The sequence below is a fragment of the Cryptotermes secundus genome, unplaced genomic scaffold (genome assembly GCF_002891405.2).
Source record: "Cryptotermes secundus unplaced genomic scaffold, Csec_1.0 scaffold213, whole genome shotgun sequence".
Taxonomy (NCBI): domain Eukaryota; kingdom Metazoa; phylum Arthropoda; class Insecta; order Blattodea; family Kalotermitidae; genus Cryptotermes; species Cryptotermes secundus.
Window position 1 is genome coordinate 191,174 of NW_019731264.1, and position 21,097 is coordinate 212,270.

The 21,097-nt window shown below is 40.1% G+C and overlaps 1 protein-coding gene across 5 annotated transcripts; it reads right to left on the reverse strand.

Moving 5' to 3' along the window:
* Positions 1-1,248: 1,248 nt before the first annotated feature.
* On the reverse strand, positions 1,249-20,311 carry LOC111866740 (alanine--glyoxylate aminotransferase 2, mitochondrial). 5 transcript variants are annotated; one of them, XM_023855955.2, is made up of 10 exons: positions 20,162-20,311; positions 19,519-19,595; positions 16,215-16,399; positions 13,411-13,534; positions 13,128-13,316; positions 10,592-10,789; positions 10,416-10,508; positions 8,463-8,684; positions 4,729-4,977; positions 1,249-1,833 (listed from the first exon to the last, which is right to left on the reverse strand). In XM_023855955.2, the coding sequence occupies exons 1-10, from the start codon at positions 20,223-20,225 to the stop codon at positions 1,726-1,728; spliced, it is 1,509 nt and encodes a 502-aa protein (XP_023711723.1). In that variant the 5' UTR covers positions 20,226-20,311; the 3' UTR covers positions 1,249-1,725. The 5 variants fall into 5 exon arrangements, with proteins under 5 accessions (XP_023711723.1, XP_023711726.1, XP_023711722.1 ...); XM_023855958.2 differs by having other exon boundaries at positions 20,288-20,306; XM_023855954.2 differs by having other exon boundaries at positions 19,519-19,681; positions 20,162-20,254.
* Between the last annotated feature and the right edge of the window lie 786 nt (positions 20,312-21,097).

Sequence of the window (21,097 nt, forward strand, 5' to 3'; positions counted from 1 at the left end):
CTGGAGGTATCACCAGTTATGTAGTGAACCTTTATGATGGCATTTTTCTGGACTCAGCAAATCAGACTGGAATATGTGTGTTCATGTGCAGAAGCCATCATTCTGTAATACACTTAAATGATTGAATACTTCAAGGAGATGGTCTATCCCCATTACTCTTTAATTATGTTGTAGATCTAAAATATGTCATCGGGAAATTCCAAGAAATTGGACAGGGATGGACATGAATGAGTTAAATCAGATACTTTTTTCTAATGTTAATTTGTTGGAACAGGATATAAACTTCACAAAAAATAACTCATAAAATCCTATACAGGCTGGTAAATTAATAAAGAGAAGTTAACAGAGCTCAAACTAGACATAAATATAGTGGCCTTCTTGGTGCCCTTGTACTGTCCACTCTTTCTACATGGCCAAACCACTATTTGTTTCTCTTCTAGCTCTGTTAACAAATTTTGTGTTCCAGCTCCTTCACAATATAACTGTATTTCCATGATTTATTTCAACCGTCTTCCAGTGCATACACTCATCTGTCTCACTCCTCTCTCTCGCACTACATGTTTCGGCACAAAAGTGCCATCTTTAGGTGCTTATTCGATTTACGATAAACTAGTTCACTGCATGCCTTGCTGTCTTCATATTAAAATAACTAAAATATATATTTATCATATATATTGATAAATATTAAATTAAATATATTAAAATTGTTCAGGATTTTTCATCCCTACATCGTATCTCACTACGCGAGTCACACCTATCCTCTTCTGTCGGAGCACTCTTTCTACTTTCGTGTGTGTATTGTGCTCTGTGTTGTGTCATGCTCCTGTGACTGCGTGTGTTATACTCTATAACACACGCAGTCACAGGAGCAGTAAAGTTTAGTATATGTGATGAAACCAACAACATCTATCTATCTATCTATGGTTCTATAGCCCTTTGTTGAACCTTGGCCGCTCTTTCTGTTTCTTGATCTTTTACATAGTCGGTAGGACTCCTTGGACAGGGTGTCAGCCTATCACAAGGCCACTACCTAACACAAACACAGAATAAACACACACAGACATCCATGCCTCAAATGAGATCGAAACCCACAATCCCAGTGTTTGAGCAGTTCATGCCTTAGACCGCATGGCCACTGTGATCAGCAACAGCAACTATAAATTAATAATTATATAACATAGCATTCCATATTCATGAATAATTTTCTGCAGCAAAGTTTTGACTATGTTAAAAGTACAAAATATAATATCAGTTTTGCACCACTGCTATATTTGTAATTGTTGAGATGTGAAAGAAAGGTATTCTGTATTCATACAGAACTTACAGTTACAATGTCATTACAAAATTTCATATGCTGGCCTCCACTGGTTCATTAATTATTACTATCAAACAGAAAGCAAAATATAAATTTTGTGGGGCCTTCATATTCTTATTCTACATTCTAACCCCTCCCCCAGGGTGTTGGGAGCAATTATCTAGATAAAGATTGTATACTTATCAAGGAACTGAATCACACAAAAGTTTCAGGGCTGTATATTAACTGGTGCTAGATTTACTCTAACCTTAGAAATTCACACAGCCACATTGGAGGCAAAACATATAAAGTGAAGTGCATTAGAGAGTTCTATATTCATACCAAGATTCATCAGAATCCATCAGTTCGTTTAAAAGTTATCAGGGTACATAAAATGGTAATATCTTGCTTTCACTGCAGATTTGTTGTGCCTACTTCATAAATACCTTCTGATGCTTCTGAATTGCTGCTTCAAACACACCAACTGCAAAATCAACATCTTCTCTGGTGACGCACATTGGTGGTGTCATTCGGAATACCTGTAAGACCAGTTCAGTCCTTAGAAAAAGAAAATCTCTGTATTTAACCCACAGAGTGACTTTATGTGTTTCATATGATTCTCAGAGTATACAGCAACTATTTCCCCCAACAGTCTTAACTGAATGGTCATTGTAATGGAGCAGCATTGTGTTTCTTGTGTGGCAGGAACAATTTTTTAATATTATTGTGGTGAACTTCATGATACATATATCATAATGTATGACTGACTAAGAAAAATCATTCAGAATTACTGGGCTTTTGGACTTTATCCATTGCCCTGTATTTTAAAAAAACTACAGAACACAGTGTTTTGGGAGCTGTATCTGTTTCCATTCTCAGGTGAGGGGGAAGACACCTACTCTGTTGGGTCCCTTCAAAAGAACTAACCTTCCCCTCATGTGAGGATGGAAACAGGTCCAGTTTCCAAAACGTTATGTTCTCTAGTTATTTTTTTTAGAATACCAGACAATGGAAAAAGTCCAAAACCCCTGTAATTCTGAGTGCTATACACCATCGTCAGAACACTTTTAAATCTACCATGAAAAATGTTTGACCCAAACTTTTCAGCACATATACCAACATTTCATTTTATTTTCACATTACCAATGACAGGGAACAAACCTCTGTCATATAGTTTTCTCAGTGAGCTCGTTATTGTTAAGATCATATCAGATTAAGAGAAATGGGCACATGTACCCTCAGGCGAGGCATTGTGTTAAAATACATGTTCCTGTTTATATCCTACATCTTTCCTTATGGTTTATCTCACACTGCTGTCAGCATTTGGACTATATACCATTGAATGGCAGGATGACTGATCAAATGATGATCCAGCATTTGTTTGGAGGGACTAAGGAAGACTGCAAAAACCCTCAATCAGGATAGCCAGTGTCCTGGCAAGATTTGAACCAAGCACCTTCAAAATGCAAAATAGAAGTGTACCACTACACCATTCTGTTCAGTCTATATTTATTTGGTGTGTGGGTGTACATAGTATTGTCATGTGAGCTGAGTGTACAGGAAACACTGGGATTTCCCCCTACCCTCCCTTTCCAAATGGTTCCAGAGACTGCTGAAGGCCAAGGAATAACCGAGAGCCCCCATCGGACTTCTAGAGTGACTGCAGCCATAAAACTATGGGTGCAAGGCATGAAGAGGACAACATAGCCCCAGTCTTAGTTGGGTGTGGACAGCTAGCACCAACAGAAGTTGGAACAGACATGAAATAGTATGTGAGGTTAGGTGCAAGTTAGTTCAGTGCAAGACACTGCAGCAGTGTATGGTAAAATGTTAGTGGACAAGACAGGAGACACATCAATATCACAAGTGGTGAGAAAATAACTGTTCCAAACAACGATAATGACTACTGTAATGGGGTGAGACTGAGTCCACTTGGTACTGCAGCCACTATTGGTCTATTGTACCAACACCAAATGATTGTGGAGCAATTGGTGGAATGAAGATTGGTAGGGGAAACCGAAGTACTCGGAGAAAACCTGCCCCAGCGACATTTTGGCCACCACAGATCCAACGTGATGACCCAGGCCACCACAGTGGGAATCCAGCGACTAACCAGTGACTAATGTATGTAGGTTGAGAAAGGATAGGCATGTGGCACACAGGGACAAATGAGAAGTGCACATAAAATGTTTGAAGAACAACCCATTCCAAAAGACATATAGGACAATGATGCACATGGGAGAAAAGTGTTAAGATTGTGGCATGTATGCTGAAAGCTGGAATAGTTTAATCAGAGAAGATGCAGCATGTAATATGTAAATTGTACATACTGACAACAGACTTATTACTGCTGTCTGTGACTCTGGCAAATGACAGACCTGTCCTCTCATCAGAAAGAGCGCCCCACATCAACAAACCTGCAACTGCCTGACAGGAACAAAGATCTGGAATTAAGCTCCAGATAGGTGCTTTACTCACCTACTAACTGTTGGGTGTAACGTAACTTTGACTTTGACCTTTCACAAAAAGTGAGTTGAGAAGGGAGTGGTTAGCAATCTGCAGATGAGGTAGAAGCGAGTGCTAGCCAATGGTAGCCAGTGGAGGCCATACTAGGAGTCAATGGCCAGGAGTTGCAGCCATGAAGAATTAGTGTGAAACGGATGCCAGCCAGTAAGGACAGGAGTCACAGCACAAAGAAGCCAAGGAATCTACGATGTTGAGAACCATTACCAAGCAATGACTGGTGAAGACAATCGCAGACTGAGGAAATTTAGTGTGTGAGGTAGTGAATTGTGATGGGCGTAAAATAGTGAAACAATGGTAATTACTTGTAGCCACAAGTTTTAAGAATCCAATATTGTATTGTATTGGAGAGGGTGGGTTTCCCCATGCACTTAGACCAACTGTTGGTCCATTGTGCATCCCCCTATAATATTCTACCAGTCTCTATTCCCTGCCGGTACTGGTGCGTGCCATCATTCCTGACTCAGCCAGCGAGTTCGGCCCCTACTGGCTCAGTGGTATCTCGATGCTTCCCCCATCTACCAGAGGCATTAGAGACTACTGTTGGGCGGGAAATGTCCTGAATTTGGCTCAGTGGTCCCCTTGGGACATGAGGTTCTTTTACATGCTGTAAAGCTATGACACGGGACCCACGGCTTAAAGTCCCTCCCGGAGGACTTGTTCCTTGAATTTTTCCACCCTTAAAAATTCCACGACCTCTGCCAGGTTTGAACCCGCGTACCTTGAGTCATGAGGTGTGAACGTTACCCCTAGACTACGGAGGCCACTAAGAATCCAATAAATCCAATTACAAATCCAAGCTCTCTGTCTAGTCCCTTAACACATGACAATACTATCTTAGCTAAATAGACTGTAAGGGTATGAACTCAATGTAAGGTCCAAAAACAGGAATTAGAATCAGTAATACTTACATTGTGGTATAGTCCTCCTCGACCAATAAGAACACCCATATTTTTACAGTCATCCCAGATGTCCACAAAGTGGTTGCTTGGAAGAGGAGTTCTGGTCTCCTTATCAGTAACCATTTCAACTCCAATCATCAGTCCCTTTCCTCTAACATCTCCTATACATTCAAACTGGTCTCTCAACTTTGCAAGTTTCTTTAGAAGATGTGTTCCGACAACATGGGCATTTTCCTGAATCTTTTCTTCTTCAATCACCTGAAAAAATCAGCACAATGACAAGACTATCTTGAATATACTTGATTTGTTGCAATACAGCAGTTCTTGCTGTGTGCTGATGATGCTGATTTACTGGGCAACACACAAACCATAAAGAAATACACGGAAGCTCTATGAAACACCAATAATAAGGCTGGTCTAAGAGAAAACTAAATGCATGTTCAGGTAGCACCACTATACTGCAGGACAAAATAAATGCATAAAAATATTTAATATCTCTGTAAATGTGAAAAAGATGAAGTATTTCAAATGATAGTGACAAATCAAAACTGCATTCTTGACAGACACTGTGGAATGTTTACTAATATCCAAATAAGAGTTTTGTTGTTTCGTCTTGTATTTAAAATTTTAAGGCTAACAACATTCAATAATTTTTCATGTCGTTTTATTCATTCATTCATCAGTAATCTGTCAGATGACAGGTCCACAGTCTCTTCCAAAACAGTTCCTCCACTTAATGTGATCTTCTGTTTTTGGAAAGAGACTATCCAGGAAAAGTGATAATGTGGTAGTTTTTCCATTTGCTTTCCACATCGCAGTACAACAGCCATTCAAACCACTCTGGTCACGCCTGTTGCTATACGAACTTGAACCATCTCGAGCATCATTTGTTCTGTGCTTCAAGTCGCTGCTGATGACGCTGCTTCTGGCATCAGTTTTTGGTTTTTGGTGTCTCTCTTCGTCTGATGCCTACCCTTTGACCTGTCCAGCAAGGGAGGCCCTGCCAGTAGCTACGCTACCGCTGGTATAGCTCTCAGGGTCCTTGGCATACTCAAACCCCCTCACCACGATAAGGTGGAGACACCAACGAGGGGGGTCATTTTATATGGGTGTGAAAATTTGTCTCCAACCTTATGGGAAGAATGGATGTCAAATGTGTTTAGGAACAGGATACTACTGAAAGTACAAAGTGTTTGGACGTAAGAGAGAAGTAGTTTACAGAAGGATGAAGAAAATCACATGATGATGATCTTCGTACTCTTCACTGAATATTACTACAGTGATCAGATGAAGGAAGATGTGATGGATGGGGCATGTACCACATATGGGGCGGATTAGAAATGCATGTAATATTTAGTTGGAAAAACCTGACAGGAAGAAATAATTTGTCAGAAGTAGGCATAGAAGTGGGGGCCAATATTAAAATGGATCTTAATGGATATACTGAGGTGAAATTATGTCAACGTTTTTGAAAAATGCAATTATTTTAGTTTAGTGAAAATGAATATATTGTGACATGATGACTGAAAGAGACAGCTATCGCTGGGTCACAGCCATTGTTTTGCAGCAGCCGGTAAAGACCATGAAGCAAACACAATATTAGTGGAGTAAGCTGTGTGTGGGGGATTCACGGTCATCTCCTGTTTGGTGCAACCAGTGTCAGTGAAGTCCATGGGCCTGTGTAGATCAAGTGCTTTGTGTGGTTACTGTATAGAATTAACTGTTATAATAATAGTGGTAGTAACACATACCATGGCAAATGTACCCACCCCAGAATTTCAGAAGCTCTGAGGTTGTAATATGGGGATACCATACAGCAACATCCTAACACTGAAGTTCTTATGGAACGTGCATGCAGGGTACTCATTGCCATTGTCTGCTTAGTGAACTATACCCCTGCATCAGTTGGCGAAAATTTTAAATGGACTCTAATTGTCCCAAACATGGTGGACACCAGGAGGATCCTCCACCAGCTTCTGAAAGGAAAGCAGCCATACAGCGCCCTGCATGGAGTGTACACAGAGGTGCTACATGACTTGACGTCAGTCCTCAAAGAGAGCGCTGCCAAAGGGAAGACAATTACTGTACCTCCATCCAACGAGGAATTCCGCGAGCAGAGAGCACAAAAGCAAAACCGTCAGATGATGCTGACAAAAGAACCAAGAAACCAGAAACATCTGCCACAGGAGTAAACGGCCCTCAGTTACAGTCGTAGGATGAAGATCCCAACTGGAACATCTTCACCCTCACCCTCCCTCTGAGGTCAATGAAATGGAGATGATTTGGAGGACTGGACCAAGCAACAGCAACATCAGGTGCCATCATGCCAGGCAGGTAGGCTGCCTCCTTTTATATTAACCTCTCAGGTGAACCTGATACAATATCAAAGGCAACTTCAAGTTCTGTAGCACCAGAGTAGCCAGGAAAGAAGTGGCGGATTTTTCAACCATCTGCTCTCACTTTGAAACCAGAAACATTCCATGCCTCACCTTCTATCCAAAATCCCAGAAGCCTATAATGGCTGCAATACAGCACCTTCCATGCAGCATTCATGCAGAGGACATCTGAGATAGGTTGGTGAACTTTGGCACTGTCATTATTAGCATCAACAAACGTCTGCCACCCATTAATCACCTGCAGAAGGAACAACCACAGTAGGCTGTGCCATAGCTCAAGCTGTTAGTCACTGGCTTCCCACTGTGGCAGCCCAGGTTCGATCCTGGTTCTGGTGAGGTGGAATTTGTGGTGGACAAAGTGGCATTGGGGCAGGTTTTCTCCGAGTACTTCGGTTTCCCCTGCCAATCTTCATTCCACCAATTGCTCCACAATCACCCTCACCTATCATCTGGGGCTGGTACAATAGGCCAGAAGTGGCCGCAGTACAAGGGACTTAGTCCCACCCCGCTAGCAATAAAAAAATTAACAACCACAACAGACATTCCCCTCTTCCTCATAATCTTACCTAGGACATCAAAGTTCCAGGAGATATTCAGACTGACATGTCTTTGCAGTACTGCAGTCAGGGTAGAGGTGTACAAAGCCCAGATTGGACTCATGCAGTGTTACAACTGCCAGAATTTTGGCCATGTCTGGGCTAAATGGAAGCACCATCCTTTTGTATGTGGTGCGGGAGTGGTGACCTTCACAAGGAGTGCGCAGGAAAGGGCAATGCAGCATGCTGCAACTGCACGTTGGTGGACGGAGAAGAACTTCATCCCTCCGACTATCGAGGATGCAGCCACGCCAAGGAAGAGATGCAAAAGAGAAAGTCGCAGAGTGCACCCAAGACTACATTAAGAAGGATGTTCTCTTCCAACCACACCACCACTGGACTGTCTTTCATGGCAGTGCACACAGCAATAGCAGCATACACCACCACATCAACTGGCTCTACAGCCCCCTGCGGGCCTCGGCTTCCTGCACCAACAGCCTCCAAGCATCTCTGTCCATTGCAATGGATCTCCAGTCTTTAACTTTGCACTTCTGCATCATTATGTGTGTGAACTATTTATTGTAGGTTCCATCAACATAAGTCCTGTATAAAGCGAATAAATTTATACTCTCTTTTACTTTACAGCATATTTTGGCCATTTATGGCCATTGTCATTTATCTGATGATGGCCCTAAATGGCCGAAATATGTTGTAAAGATAGGAATTGTGTTGATGGAACCTATAATAAATAACAAATTAATGGAGATATTTTGTGCCTAATGAGAAAGGTGAATTGTTGTCTTCAACTTACGTTTAATACCGTCAGCCCTGCAGCACAGGACACTGGATTACCTCCAAATGTGTTGAAATAATATGCCCCTTTCAGTGACTGTGCAAGAGCAGGTGTTGTGACAACAGCGGCCATGGGAAGGCCATTACAAATCCCCTTTGCCATGGTGACAATATCTGGTATCACATCATGCATTTCAAATCCCCAGAAATGTTCTCCAGTGCGTCCAAAACCTGTCTGTACCTAAATATAATAGAGATTAGACACACACATCAAAATTCTGAGACTGAATCAACAGAAAATATATTGATTAAAAAGTAGTCTTAGTCTCAAATACTGAGAATTTTCAGATAACTACATTAAGCATTTGGCATGCTGCATATGTGACCATTTCCTCCAGCACTGATGTAACAGTTATGCTGCTGTAACATCAAAACCTCTTTAGGAAGGACAGGGTATGTGACAGGCAGGCAAGGTTGACATGACGATGTATGGGGGAGTGGATGTACAGAGCCACATTTTCTCAACCTTGGCATTAGTTGGAGGTGAGTGGTCAGCTTCACGCCCATGCTGCTTTATCCCCTAGGAAAGAGCCCCTGGTTCCCATTGTATAGGAGGCTGGGTGGGCCCCAGAGCCAGTCTGGATGACGTGGAGAAAAATCTTGACCCTACTGGGACTCAAACTCTAACCCTTCGGTTGTTGAACCCGTAGCCAGTCGCTATAGCAACTGCGCTATCATTACTTACATTTATATTGAATGACGAGGAATAATGATCCTCTGTACAGTTCTGCATGTAGGAGGTACCTACATTGGATGCAAAATGAGAGATTTCATCTTATCACTCTCTCACAGAACAGGCTGGTTTGGTGGTAACACTCAAGATTTGCATTAGGGAGGTGTTAGGTTCAAATACTGGCAGGGACACCAATTATCCTACTTGAGGTACTCTGTCATTCTCCTCGGTCCCACTGGGCAAGTGCAAAAAAGTACCTCAGTTAAGCACTACAGCTTCTTTCCCTATTCTGTAAAATCATCATTCATCAGTCATCCTGCCATGTGATGTTGTATAGCCTAGATGTTTACAAGTAGATTCTAAAGGGTTTTGATGATGGTGTATAACACTCAGAATTACTGGGTTTTTGTACTTTGTCCATTGTGTGACATTCTAAAAAACTAGAAAACACAGTGTTTCAGAAACTGGATCTGTTTCTATCCTCAGGTGAAGGGGAGACACCTGCTCTGTGGTGTCCGTTAGAAAGAGCTAACCTCAGTCTCTGGTCTGCTGATAGGTGTCTTCTCTCCCCTCATCAGAGGATGGCAACAGATCCAGCTTCTGAAACACTGTGTTTTCTAGTTTCTTAGAATCCTGGATGATGGACAAAGTCTGAAAACGCAGTAATTCTGAGCAGATATTTACAGCATTGCAAGATAACCCCCCTGATACACACACATACAGCTCCATGCTAAACAGCTAAAAATTATAAGACATATTCTACAGTTGAGTTTCCTTAATATTGTGTATATGTATACAAATGGAGTAGTAATACACACAGAAATACTCAATATTAATAGCTTCCCATTAACATATTCTCCTCTCCACCTTCTGTGGTATCTCCAAGCTTGTTCATGTAGCAATAATTTCATCGACATACATCCAGAAGGTGCTCAGTTAGAATCTTGGCTGGGGCACCAGCTACCCTGACTTAAGTTTTTCGTGGCTTTCCTCAGTTCCTACCCAAATACTAGGATAGTACTTCAATTAGGCCATGACCACTGCCTACCAAATCCTTTCCAATTTATCGGTCGTCCTACCATTTGACGCTATATAGTGTACATACTAACAGTGTCATTAAATGACACATAACTACACCCTGATAAAGGCTGGGAACCTGCATTATGTAAGAAAATGTATTTCTGCTAATGAAAATTATTTATTGAATAATGAATAAACAAGACAGAAGCAAATAAATACCTCATCAGCAATGCAAACACCACCATTCGTCCTCACAAGTTCATAGGCCTTTTTCAAAAATCCCTTTGGAAACTGAACAACTCCACCAATACCCTGTTCGAAAAGAAACGTTTTATTAAACTGTTCCACAAATTTTTATGAAACAAAATCAGTATATGCAAAGGGAAGGTACTAGCCTGAATAGTTTCTGTGAAGAAGCCAGCTAGGTTACCAGCACGGAGAGAGTACTTGAAGATTTCCTCCAGTTGTCCATAGTACATATCACAAGCATTACATTCATCTGGTTTGCAGTCACAGTGACGAGTGGTTTGGACAGGTGAATCACGACAGTGGGAGCCTCCCCACAATCCTTGGTAAACGTCCGGGTTCATGGTCTGTAAGGTAATAACCATTATTAGACTTCACCTATAACAGTGATTGGATTGTAGGTTATTCAATAATGTTATTACTTAGGTTATGTAGTGTCAAAGGATGGTATATCAGAAAGGAGGAGAAGAACCTTGATGTTCATTATCTAACTGAGAAATTCTTGAAAACTGATTTGTAGTAACTGTTAATCAGAAAATGTGAAGGAAAGAGATTACTTGTCAGACCTTGGTGTAAACAGGGAAATAATATTAAAGGTAATGTTAAATAGGTTTGCTTACATAGGATGTGGTGGTTGGATTCAATTGATCTAGGTCAGAACAGGGACAAGTGGAGGACTCTTGTGAACATAGTAATGAGCCTTTGGGTTCCATAATTTGATGAGTAATTCTCGAGTAGCTAAGTGACTGACAAACTTCACCAGAAGGGCTTAGGTCCATGGAGTTAGTTAGTTTAGTTTGGTTAAATAAGGTGTGTGAACTGGGTTCAACTCACCAACTCACTAATGATAATTTCCACTGGTGGGCTCCGGTGAACACACCACTGAACTTGTGTGTTCTATGAAAGATGATTTTTTTGAGTAGCTGAATGACTGTCAACTTCTCAAGACTGCTCTATGGAATGAGTTAGATAAAGTCACCTTTAGGACAAAAGTAAAAACATTCTTCATTTTCTTCTCAGTAGATGACTAAACATGCTGATTTCAGGTACGTTCACAATGGAATTCCTCAATCTCTGGTCACCAGTGACTGACTGGTTACTTATTTGTGTTGTATTATGCAGTGGTGTACTAAGGCAAGCTGCTGATACCACTGTTAAGGTGTGGTCTGTTATCCCACCTCAACTGCTATCACTTGCTGTACTCCTTGGGGTAGCAGTCTAGATTGCATCTACCACTATGGAAACCAATACCCGCTTAACCTTTAAACACCGGGCTTTTGAAATGGTGGTAACTTTCAGCTGGCCAGAGTTTATTTAAATGCCTGCTGCTGGTGCGCTCTTAAATGCCTGTTTTTTTTTTATTGCTAGTGGGGTGGGACTAAGTCCCTTGTACTGCGGCCACTTCTGGCCTATTGTACCAGCCCCAGATGATAGGTGAGGGTGATTTTGGAGCAATTGGTGGAATGAAGATTGGCAGGGGAAACCGAAGTACTCGGAGAAAACCTGCCCTAGCTCCACTTTGTCCACCACAAATCCCACTTGACCAGACCCCGGGATCGAACCCGGGCCACCGAGGTGGGAAGCCAGTGACTAACCGCTTGAGCTATGGCATGGCCTATATTATTTGTATGTTCCATATGGTTCTCACAGTAAACAGCAACTGTTTTCCAAAACAATGTTAACTGGTTGGCCTTTGTAGAGGATACGTATTGTGTTTCCTGTGAGGTACGAAATGAATCTTTATATTATTTATGTTCCCTATGGTTCTCACAGTAAACATCTATTATTTCCCTAAACAGCATTAACCGGTTGGGCTTTGTGGCAGTGAAGTAATGTGTTTTCTCTGAGGTACGAACTGAATGTTTATGTACAGAATGTCCGGATGAAAGGTATCCAAAATACAAGTAAAAAGAAAATACGTATCTCGGAAACTAATTGTTGTACAAGTATCCGGTTTATGGCATCAGAAAGAAAACTCTGAAAACTTTTTTTTACCTACTTTAAGGCATTATCCCATATTTGCTGCAGAGACTGAGAAAATCATAAAAACCTCAGGTTAGCTGGTGACGCAAGCAAGTCTTGAGGTCACATATCTTACTAATATCAATAAAGCATCCTCAGTTAAGTACTGACATGGGTTGGACAACCTCCAGTTATCCCAAGTACTCAGAACCTACTGGGTCCAGTCTGTGCCCCCAGAGTTACTTGGGCTCTTAGCTAATCTGAAACTTTCTAAATTTTGGTTCTCCTAATATCTGTCAGCTCTGGCTACACAGAGTCTGAGGTCAGAGATCCATGCCCAAACAAGCTGGATACTAGCCAAATGTCTTTTCTTGGGTTGTTGCCATTTGAATATCCCAGACACACTCTGTCATTCACTGACAGGGACACCACAGCCCCCACCACTGATCCAAGCTGGACACCTACAACCAGTATCAGTTAAACCCTCAACTTACCTTAAATAGGTATCTTTCTGATCAGCTTCTTCTGCTGGCCAAACATTTCTTCTTGTTAATGGAAAGGCTACTCACCTCTCTCAAGAGATCTCTGGCCCAATCTTGCCACACCTGCACAGGAGCCACGTCAAGAAGGGGACAAGATAACAGAAGGCTGTGGCATAAATCTTCGTTGACTGCAAATGTGAGCAGCACTAAGACTGCAGAAGAAACTTATGTTATTACTTACATGATGAAAACCAGGAGCCAATGGAAGAGAATTTCTCCAAGAAGATTGTGCAGTGAGAGCCATTGTTACATAGCTCATTCCATGATAAGCATTTCGTAAAGAAATTATATCAGAGTTTTTGGTATGTAATCGGGCCAGAAATACAGCAAAGTCATTTGCTTCTGACCCACTGTTCACGAAGTAAACAACCTACAAATAGAAAAAAGTTTGGTTAAACTGTAAACTAGATGTCGCATTAGCATTTAATTACAAAAAATAATCACAGTTAAACTCACTGAACTACCTTTAAATCATCAGGAAGTTTGGAAGTAAGTTTTGCGGCATATTCATGCAATTTTGGGTTCAAGTAAATATTTGTAGTGTGCCACAGTGTATTCAGTTGTTGTGCAGCTGCCTCTGAGACCTTCCTATAAAATAAAACAACCTGCTCAAGAGGGCAGTAGTAACTACAGTACTTAGATTAATGACACAAAGACTCTAAGATACTGAATTTAACAAAAAAATACTATATGCTATGCAGTCTCACTGTTTGGAGATATGGTATGAACTTCTTTGGGCAAAGGTGGACATTGCAAATACAGACTAAAGCATTTAGTTTTTTTTTAATTGTAGGAAAAAATGTAAATACAAAAGAGGCCTAGGCAATGCCCATTTGGCCTTCTGTAGCACATTCTAATAAACATCTTATTCTACAATAGCGGTAACCCTGTGATTGTTAATACAGATCTTTATTTAATCTGTGAGTTACTGTAAATAATCAGTACAATTACTTCTTTTACTTTGTTACATATCTATTTTATATAAATATAGGAATGTTGTTTATGAAGTAACAGACACCTTCCAGAGATCTTTTTTCTTCTAGCCTTAAGAGCTTTGTAACTGACTTTGGGTAATGCTTCTTGCTGTTCTCAGTCAAAATGTCCATCATTGTTGCCCCTTGGTCCTCGTACTGTTTACAGCCCCAGAGGATATGTTCCTCCATTTGCACCCCATCACCACATTCGCATTCAGCCGTGGACACAAAATTAAATCTGTTTAGGCTTGCTTAAGACTGGTGTGTCCTGCTCTCATAAGGTTTATTGACACGAAGGTGTGGCGGTTCATTTTTATTTGTCAGAACCATGGAGATGAGCCTTTCCTGTAGTGCCTTTCAAAGGAGCTTTCTCCTCTGTCCCGTTTGGTGTTTTGACAAAAACTGTGAAGTTTTTCTTTGTCTTTCTTTTTCTACGATGTTTTAAGATCTGCAACTGGTAACAGTAATTGACTATCTCTGCCTTGTTTGATTGCTTGCTTTGCAAGTCGGCCCTCTCATTAACTTCCACTCCTCAGTGCCCCAGGATCCAGTAAAATTGATTTTTTTTTCCTCGTAATTCCAGTCACTCTATTTAATGTTTTAGCATATGTGTGATGTGTCATGTGTTGCTTGTTATAGAGGAGTTACTAATTCCTTTTAACACGCTTGCCGAGTCTGAGAAAATCGTGAAGTTTTGCTCGGAGTCTATTTTTTCAATCTAGTGTTTCGACAATTGCTAATTCTTCCACCGTGAATGTGGATGCTATCTTAGATATCCTGAATTTCATGCTACGACCAAATTTTATATCTCCTGATGCGAATCCTATGAATGGTTTGCCCTCCATTTTTGAGCTGTCTGTGGCAAAACATTTGCTGGTTCTCATTCGTTCTTGGATAATCTTTTTGAATTCCTCGTTGTGATCTTCTGCTTCCTTTATTTGTTTTCCTTCATCGAAAGATACCCTGGCCTCATAGAAGAGGCTTCTGTATGTGTAGTCGAAGGCCAGGGGACAGTTCTCTGATTGGATTAAATGACTGATAGGGGTTACCTCTTTGTAATATTCGCTGATGAGTGGTTGTTCATTTTCTCCTCTCCCTGGACTGTCAAGTAGAGCTGCTAATTCTTCCAGCAGCTGGATCATTGGATGGTTGCTTGACGTATAACACCTGGACACATAGTTCCTTCCCAACTGTTTGGATCTACTAAAAATTGGGACTTTTGGCTTCTGCCAGCATTACATTGGTCGGGGTGCTACTCATGTAGCCCAGTGCTCCGCGAATTGCCCTATATTGTATCTTCTCTAGCTCCTGTGCTTGTTTCTACTTAAGTTTATGGAATAAAAATGCTCCATATTCCATCCTTAACCTTGTTCAATTAGGTATCATTTTAATTCCTCTATTAGGGTTTTACTCAAGTTGGTCTGGTAATTACTACATTTAAAAATAAATATTTAGAACTGTGCATGCGCTTCTACTAGTTGCACATGTGCGCCCTTCCACTAGCAGATTTTAAATGCCCGACTGACCAAATCGGGGTACTTTGCCAATGACGACCATACTCATCACTGGCCCAATCAGGGCACTTCGGATGTTAAAGGTTAATCACTTTAATTTTAATGGAAACACTTTTTTTTTTTTCTCTGTTGGTTCATACTCTGTTGTTGATTTAGTGTTAGTGAAAGTGTAAGGATACCACCTGATGGAAATCCTCAGCACTGAATTGTTAATGCATTAGCATACTAATGTAAATCTAGACATAATTCATAGAATCATCACAATGGTATTCATATTTTACTATGAACTGTGCTATATTGGAACATATGCAGTTATAACTAAGATGTATTTGTTACCTACCCTGTAATTGCTATGTATATGTCTCACATTTCTTGTGGGAATGTAGTTACATACCTACAGAATGAAGCATCCATGAAATGTAAGTAAAAGTAAGTAAAGCTATCACTGTAACAGGCTGTGAGACATTGAGGCTCCCACATTATCTAGACAATCAGCTCAAAGATGGCGGTAAAATTGTCAGCCTTATGCACCAGCTGCGCTTTATTCCCCTGGAAAATTATTTAATTAATTCCTGGTACTCATTTCCGTTAGACGCTGAGTCAACACCAGGGCCATAGTGCAGCCGGAAGGATTAGGTCAATTCAAAAGAATCCAATGATCTCATGGGGACTTGAACCCGCGACCTTCCGGCTTGTAGCATAGTGCCTCAACCAACTATGCTACCGCATGCCCCTATCCATGGAATGTAAAAGTATTTTATATAGATGGTATAATCTTACGGGTGACAGTGCCCCACACTGACAGTGACTATGCCTCCAAACATGTCAAGGTATCTTCTTCCAGTATGATCAAACAGCCATTGCATTTTTCCATCATGGATGAGAAGTGGTTCTTTGAAGTGTGGTGCAAAGGCACTTATAATGTTGGTTGCCCATATATTTTGCATTTTCTCATAGCTTGGGCCCTGAACAAAAAATAGCATTCACATATGTAATAGTGTGAGAACAAGCAGTGCTCTTTTTCTAGAAAGAAATGTGACAGTAGTCAGATCTGACAACAATTTTTTTAAAAATAAATTAAGCTTCCAATATTGAAAACAACAAGATCATATGTTAGGATAGTAAATGCAGAGGAACCTTGATTGAATGGTCCCAGATTTAAGGTTCTCATTCATTTAACATGAATTTTCAGTGATAAGTCAATAATCCCAAAGTTAAATTTCTTCCATTTAAGATTTCCTTCAGTTTGGTGTTCAAATCCAGTGCCCCCCCCCAAAAAAACAACTTATATATGAGTTTCCTTGTATTGTGATTAAATAATCACTGCATGTAAGATTTTTGGGCTGATTTTAATATTATTAAAGCTTTTTTATAACTGACAGTGATTAAACTTACTAATCCATATAATTTGTTTTATGCAAAGTCTTTTTTGATGGCTAAATCATCTGACCTTCTTACCATTGGCCTGTTAGCCAGAACCTGCTGGGAAGTTACAGTCTAGATTCACTTCTAATATGCCACACATTATGAACACAGATGTGCATTTCTTAAAGTAAATACATTTTTTAGAAGAACCCATCATCTCACCAGATGCTTAAAATGTCTCCCTTCTACTCTTTAATAAACATCCAAGTCTCTGAAATGTGTTGACACTAGTCTGAGTTCACTGATCTTGATAGATGTAATTATTTCGCAAATACTGTACATCAATTCATCCAGTGTGGAGATATTTGAATACACTTTATTTTTTACATTTCTCCAAAGGTAAAAATCACAGGGATTTAAGTCTGGAGACGTTGCAGGCCATAGTCTGTAACTTACCATGTTGTCTTCAAACATCTCGTTTAAAACATTAATGGAATGATTAGCAGTGTGAGCTAGACGGGGTGGTATAGAATGGATTGATGTGGCTCAGGATGGGGGCCAGTCAAGGGCTTTTGTGAACACAGGTTCCATAAAAGTTGGGGAAATTCTTGAGTAGCTGAGTGACTGGCAGCTTTTCAAGAAGTACTCAGCTCCATGGAGTGTTAGTGTGCTGTAACACCATCTTGCATAAAATAACTGTGCCTTCTTTTTTTTTGCAATGCTGAATGTAACTCACCCACTACCCAGAATTAATAATCTTTTCAAATAATATGGGTCCTACTGCTTATGTAGCAGTAATGGCATGCCACACACCAATCTTCTGATCTTGAAGGAGCACTTCAAAAGTATCTCTCTCAGATTATACTGCTCCAGTACCTATTGTTCTGCCCATCACAGTGGCCATGTGGTCTAAGGCATGAAATGTATTTGCCCACTTGAACACTGGGATCATGAGTTCCAATCCTGCTCAGGGCATGGATATCTATTTGTGTTAGGTAGTGGCCTTGTGATGAGCTGATCCCCTGTCCAAGGAGTCCTACCGACTGTCTTAGCATTTCATTAATGCCCTGTGCTGCAAGTGGGAGCAACAAGAAGAAGAAGGAGACCTACTGTTCTGAGCACAGATATCCCAGCTCAGGTGGAACAAAGCTTCATCAATAAAGAATGTTAAGTTTTGGGTCACAGAGACCACCATGTAATGCCCACAAAAATCAGTTACAGAAGTGCATTCTCCCATAATTGTCTCTCTCATTTTATATGGCAGTAGATGTAATTTTTTAATTTCTGCCCACATTGTTTTAGTCTAAATCTATGCCTATTGGTCTAATCACGTCATGGATTTGCATGGCAAACATTCGAAGCTGTCTTCAATTTCATCAAATCTTTTCCTTGGTCAGTATTTAGAAAACAGACATCAGAGAGTATCAGTGAACGATATTAAGCTTAATAAAGTATCTTCCAAATGGGAGCCTGTCAAACATGGATTTCCACAGGGGTCTATATTGGGTCCATTACTATTTCTCATTTACATAAATGATTTTCCACTAACCATAAACAAAATGGCTAATCCAATATTATTTGCAGATGATACCAGCATCATTATATCAAACACTAATCCTGAGGAATTTAAAGGTAATGTCAGTTCAGTCTTGAATGAGACAATTAATTGGTTCAATGGCAACTTTTTAACACTGAATTGTGAAAAATTACACTTCTTGCAATTCTTATTAAAAAACATAAAGAAATAAAAATGCAAATAATATCTTCTAACTCAGTGATTACCAATATTAATTGTACTAAATTCCTTTGATTAAACATTGATAGTACAATGTCATGGAAGGATCATATCACTGAACTGTCATCAAGACTAAATAAGGCTTGTTATGCAATAAGGGCAATAAAACCATTTATGTCTTTAGACTTAATGAAGTCGATCTATCATTCCTATGCACACTCTATTCTGTCTTACAATAGAAACAATGCCATTTGATTCTAGCTGAGTCCAGGCTTAGAGGTGAAGCCTCAGCCAAGAACTGGGTATTATGTTTCACCATCCCATTGCAGTGCAGTATCACTTGCAGTTTCTCTTCCATCTATGATGCAATGCATTTTTTATTTTAGATGATGCCAAACTTACATTCAGCTCACTAAAATGTCAGTTAAAATATTCTTAAAATGTCATTAAAATATATATACATTCTGTGTCGGGCTACATGTTTCAGCCTCACAGGGCCATCTTCAGGCAACACATACTATTGACAAAAGCAGGCAGAGTGCAGTAGGTACCATCAGAAATGTGTTGCCTCACGATGACCCTGTGAGGCTGAAACACATAGCCTGACACAATTTTAATGATATTTTAAGAACATTTTAACTGACATTTTAATGAGCTGAATGTAAGTTTGGTGTCACCTAAAATAAAAAGTGTGTCACATTATAGACAGAAGAGAACCGGCAAGAAATGACTGGGGCTGCAGTAATGTCCCAGGTTTGTCGGGCATGAAGGACTGAGATAGGAAGGATCTTCACCAGTCACACTGAACGGAACTGTTTTATCTTTTTATAATATTGTTAGTGTGATGGACCAGAATGAAAGAAATCAAATATACAGTTTTAACCATTTTTTGTCATATAGATAGATCCTTCATCCATGCTACTGCCATACATTCAGTGTTTCAAGAGAAATTATTTCTAACAATTATGTAGGAGGAATACATACCAAATACTTTTTGGGTTGATATTCAAAATTTGGCATCTGAGGGACAGCTCGTGAGAAAACCCGGCAGCTCTTCAACCCTAAACGGAACGTCGAAGTCAACAACATTGCAACACTTTGTATTAAATCAAAATAAATAATGTACTCGATCAAATTAAGCAGTAAACTGAAACAAAATGTATATTCTTTATTAATTTATACATCATGGTTAATCTGGGGTATCATCATAACCATTGTGGCAGCTGTTATTGTAACTGTGTTAATTTTCGTACAAGTTGTTATTGTTACTGTGTCATTATCTAGTTAAAGTTGCTATAGGCGCATGATATAGACTGAGCATATGAAGAAAAATTACATATTTTTCCTTCAGAACTGAATGTGTTAGTAATCCACGCTCATTACGATACCCAAATTGATAAGGGTATAAGTGCTATGTCATTATTCTTCATGCAACATTGCTCCACATACTTTAGGAGTACGGAGGAGCCGGAGGAGTACACTTAACAACGCATCCATGCGGCCAACATACTCCCTAACTCCCTAATAACTTTCCTCCCTGCTTCTTGAGATCGTGGGAACCAATTGGTTTCTGTAGTACCCATGGGCCACACGTAAAGTGGAATCGTTATGTTTCTTTCTACTTAACCTGGACGGCATTTCCGAATACACCAAGAACTAAAATTAGTTCCATTCACTCCATATAGACTCATTTTAAAGATATGAGCGCTATTTAAATATATGCGCGAACCACACTTCAACCGAATTTTCAAACCAGATTGCACGTGCCGTCACGGAACATTATGTAACACTATACTCGGGTATGACAGCAACATAACGCCGTTGATGGGCATCATTTTGAGACGCATGGAGTGCTAAACACGCACTAGTGAAGGGTTATATTTTCAGTGAATGTCCATTATTAAAAGTCAACCGACATTTCAGAGAAATATGCCTTCTCCATCTTCAGGGTCCAATAGTAAGCCAAGCAAGAAATTAGCTTGTAGCAGGCATGCTTTACTTGCTGCTTGCTTCATGCTGGAATCTCGCGTAGCTTACTTTTCATCCATGAAGATGGAGGAAACAGATTCCTCAGAAACATCGGTTAACTTTCAGTGGACTATATGGCGCTATAACCGAGAAGACAGAACTTTATTTAGTCACCGCAGTTGGAACATCAAATCCTACATGCACTAGCGAATCTAAATTCAGAGTTTTGGAGTTAACTTGAAATGCTCGTATGTACGCAATCATTCCAGTTACTCACGAAAGATATCACGTAATCGCCAATCCCCACTCATCCGAATCAACCACATCATTCATGTTGTTTGTGGGAAACGCAGAGGCGTCATACAGCCACTGTCAAGAGGTCGGTCGGTAAAAAGTTTCTATTAAACTTACACAATTTCGAGTTAGGTAAGCTCACACACACACACAAAACTTTCTCATTCTATCTATTATAGTTTCACGGATGTTTAATTCTCAGTTTTCCAAAAATAAAAGGCAATTCTTAACAGTATGCGAAAAGGCGAGGAATTAAATTTTGCCTCAGAAAAGTAGAAAAGTACAAAGAGTCTTTATAGAT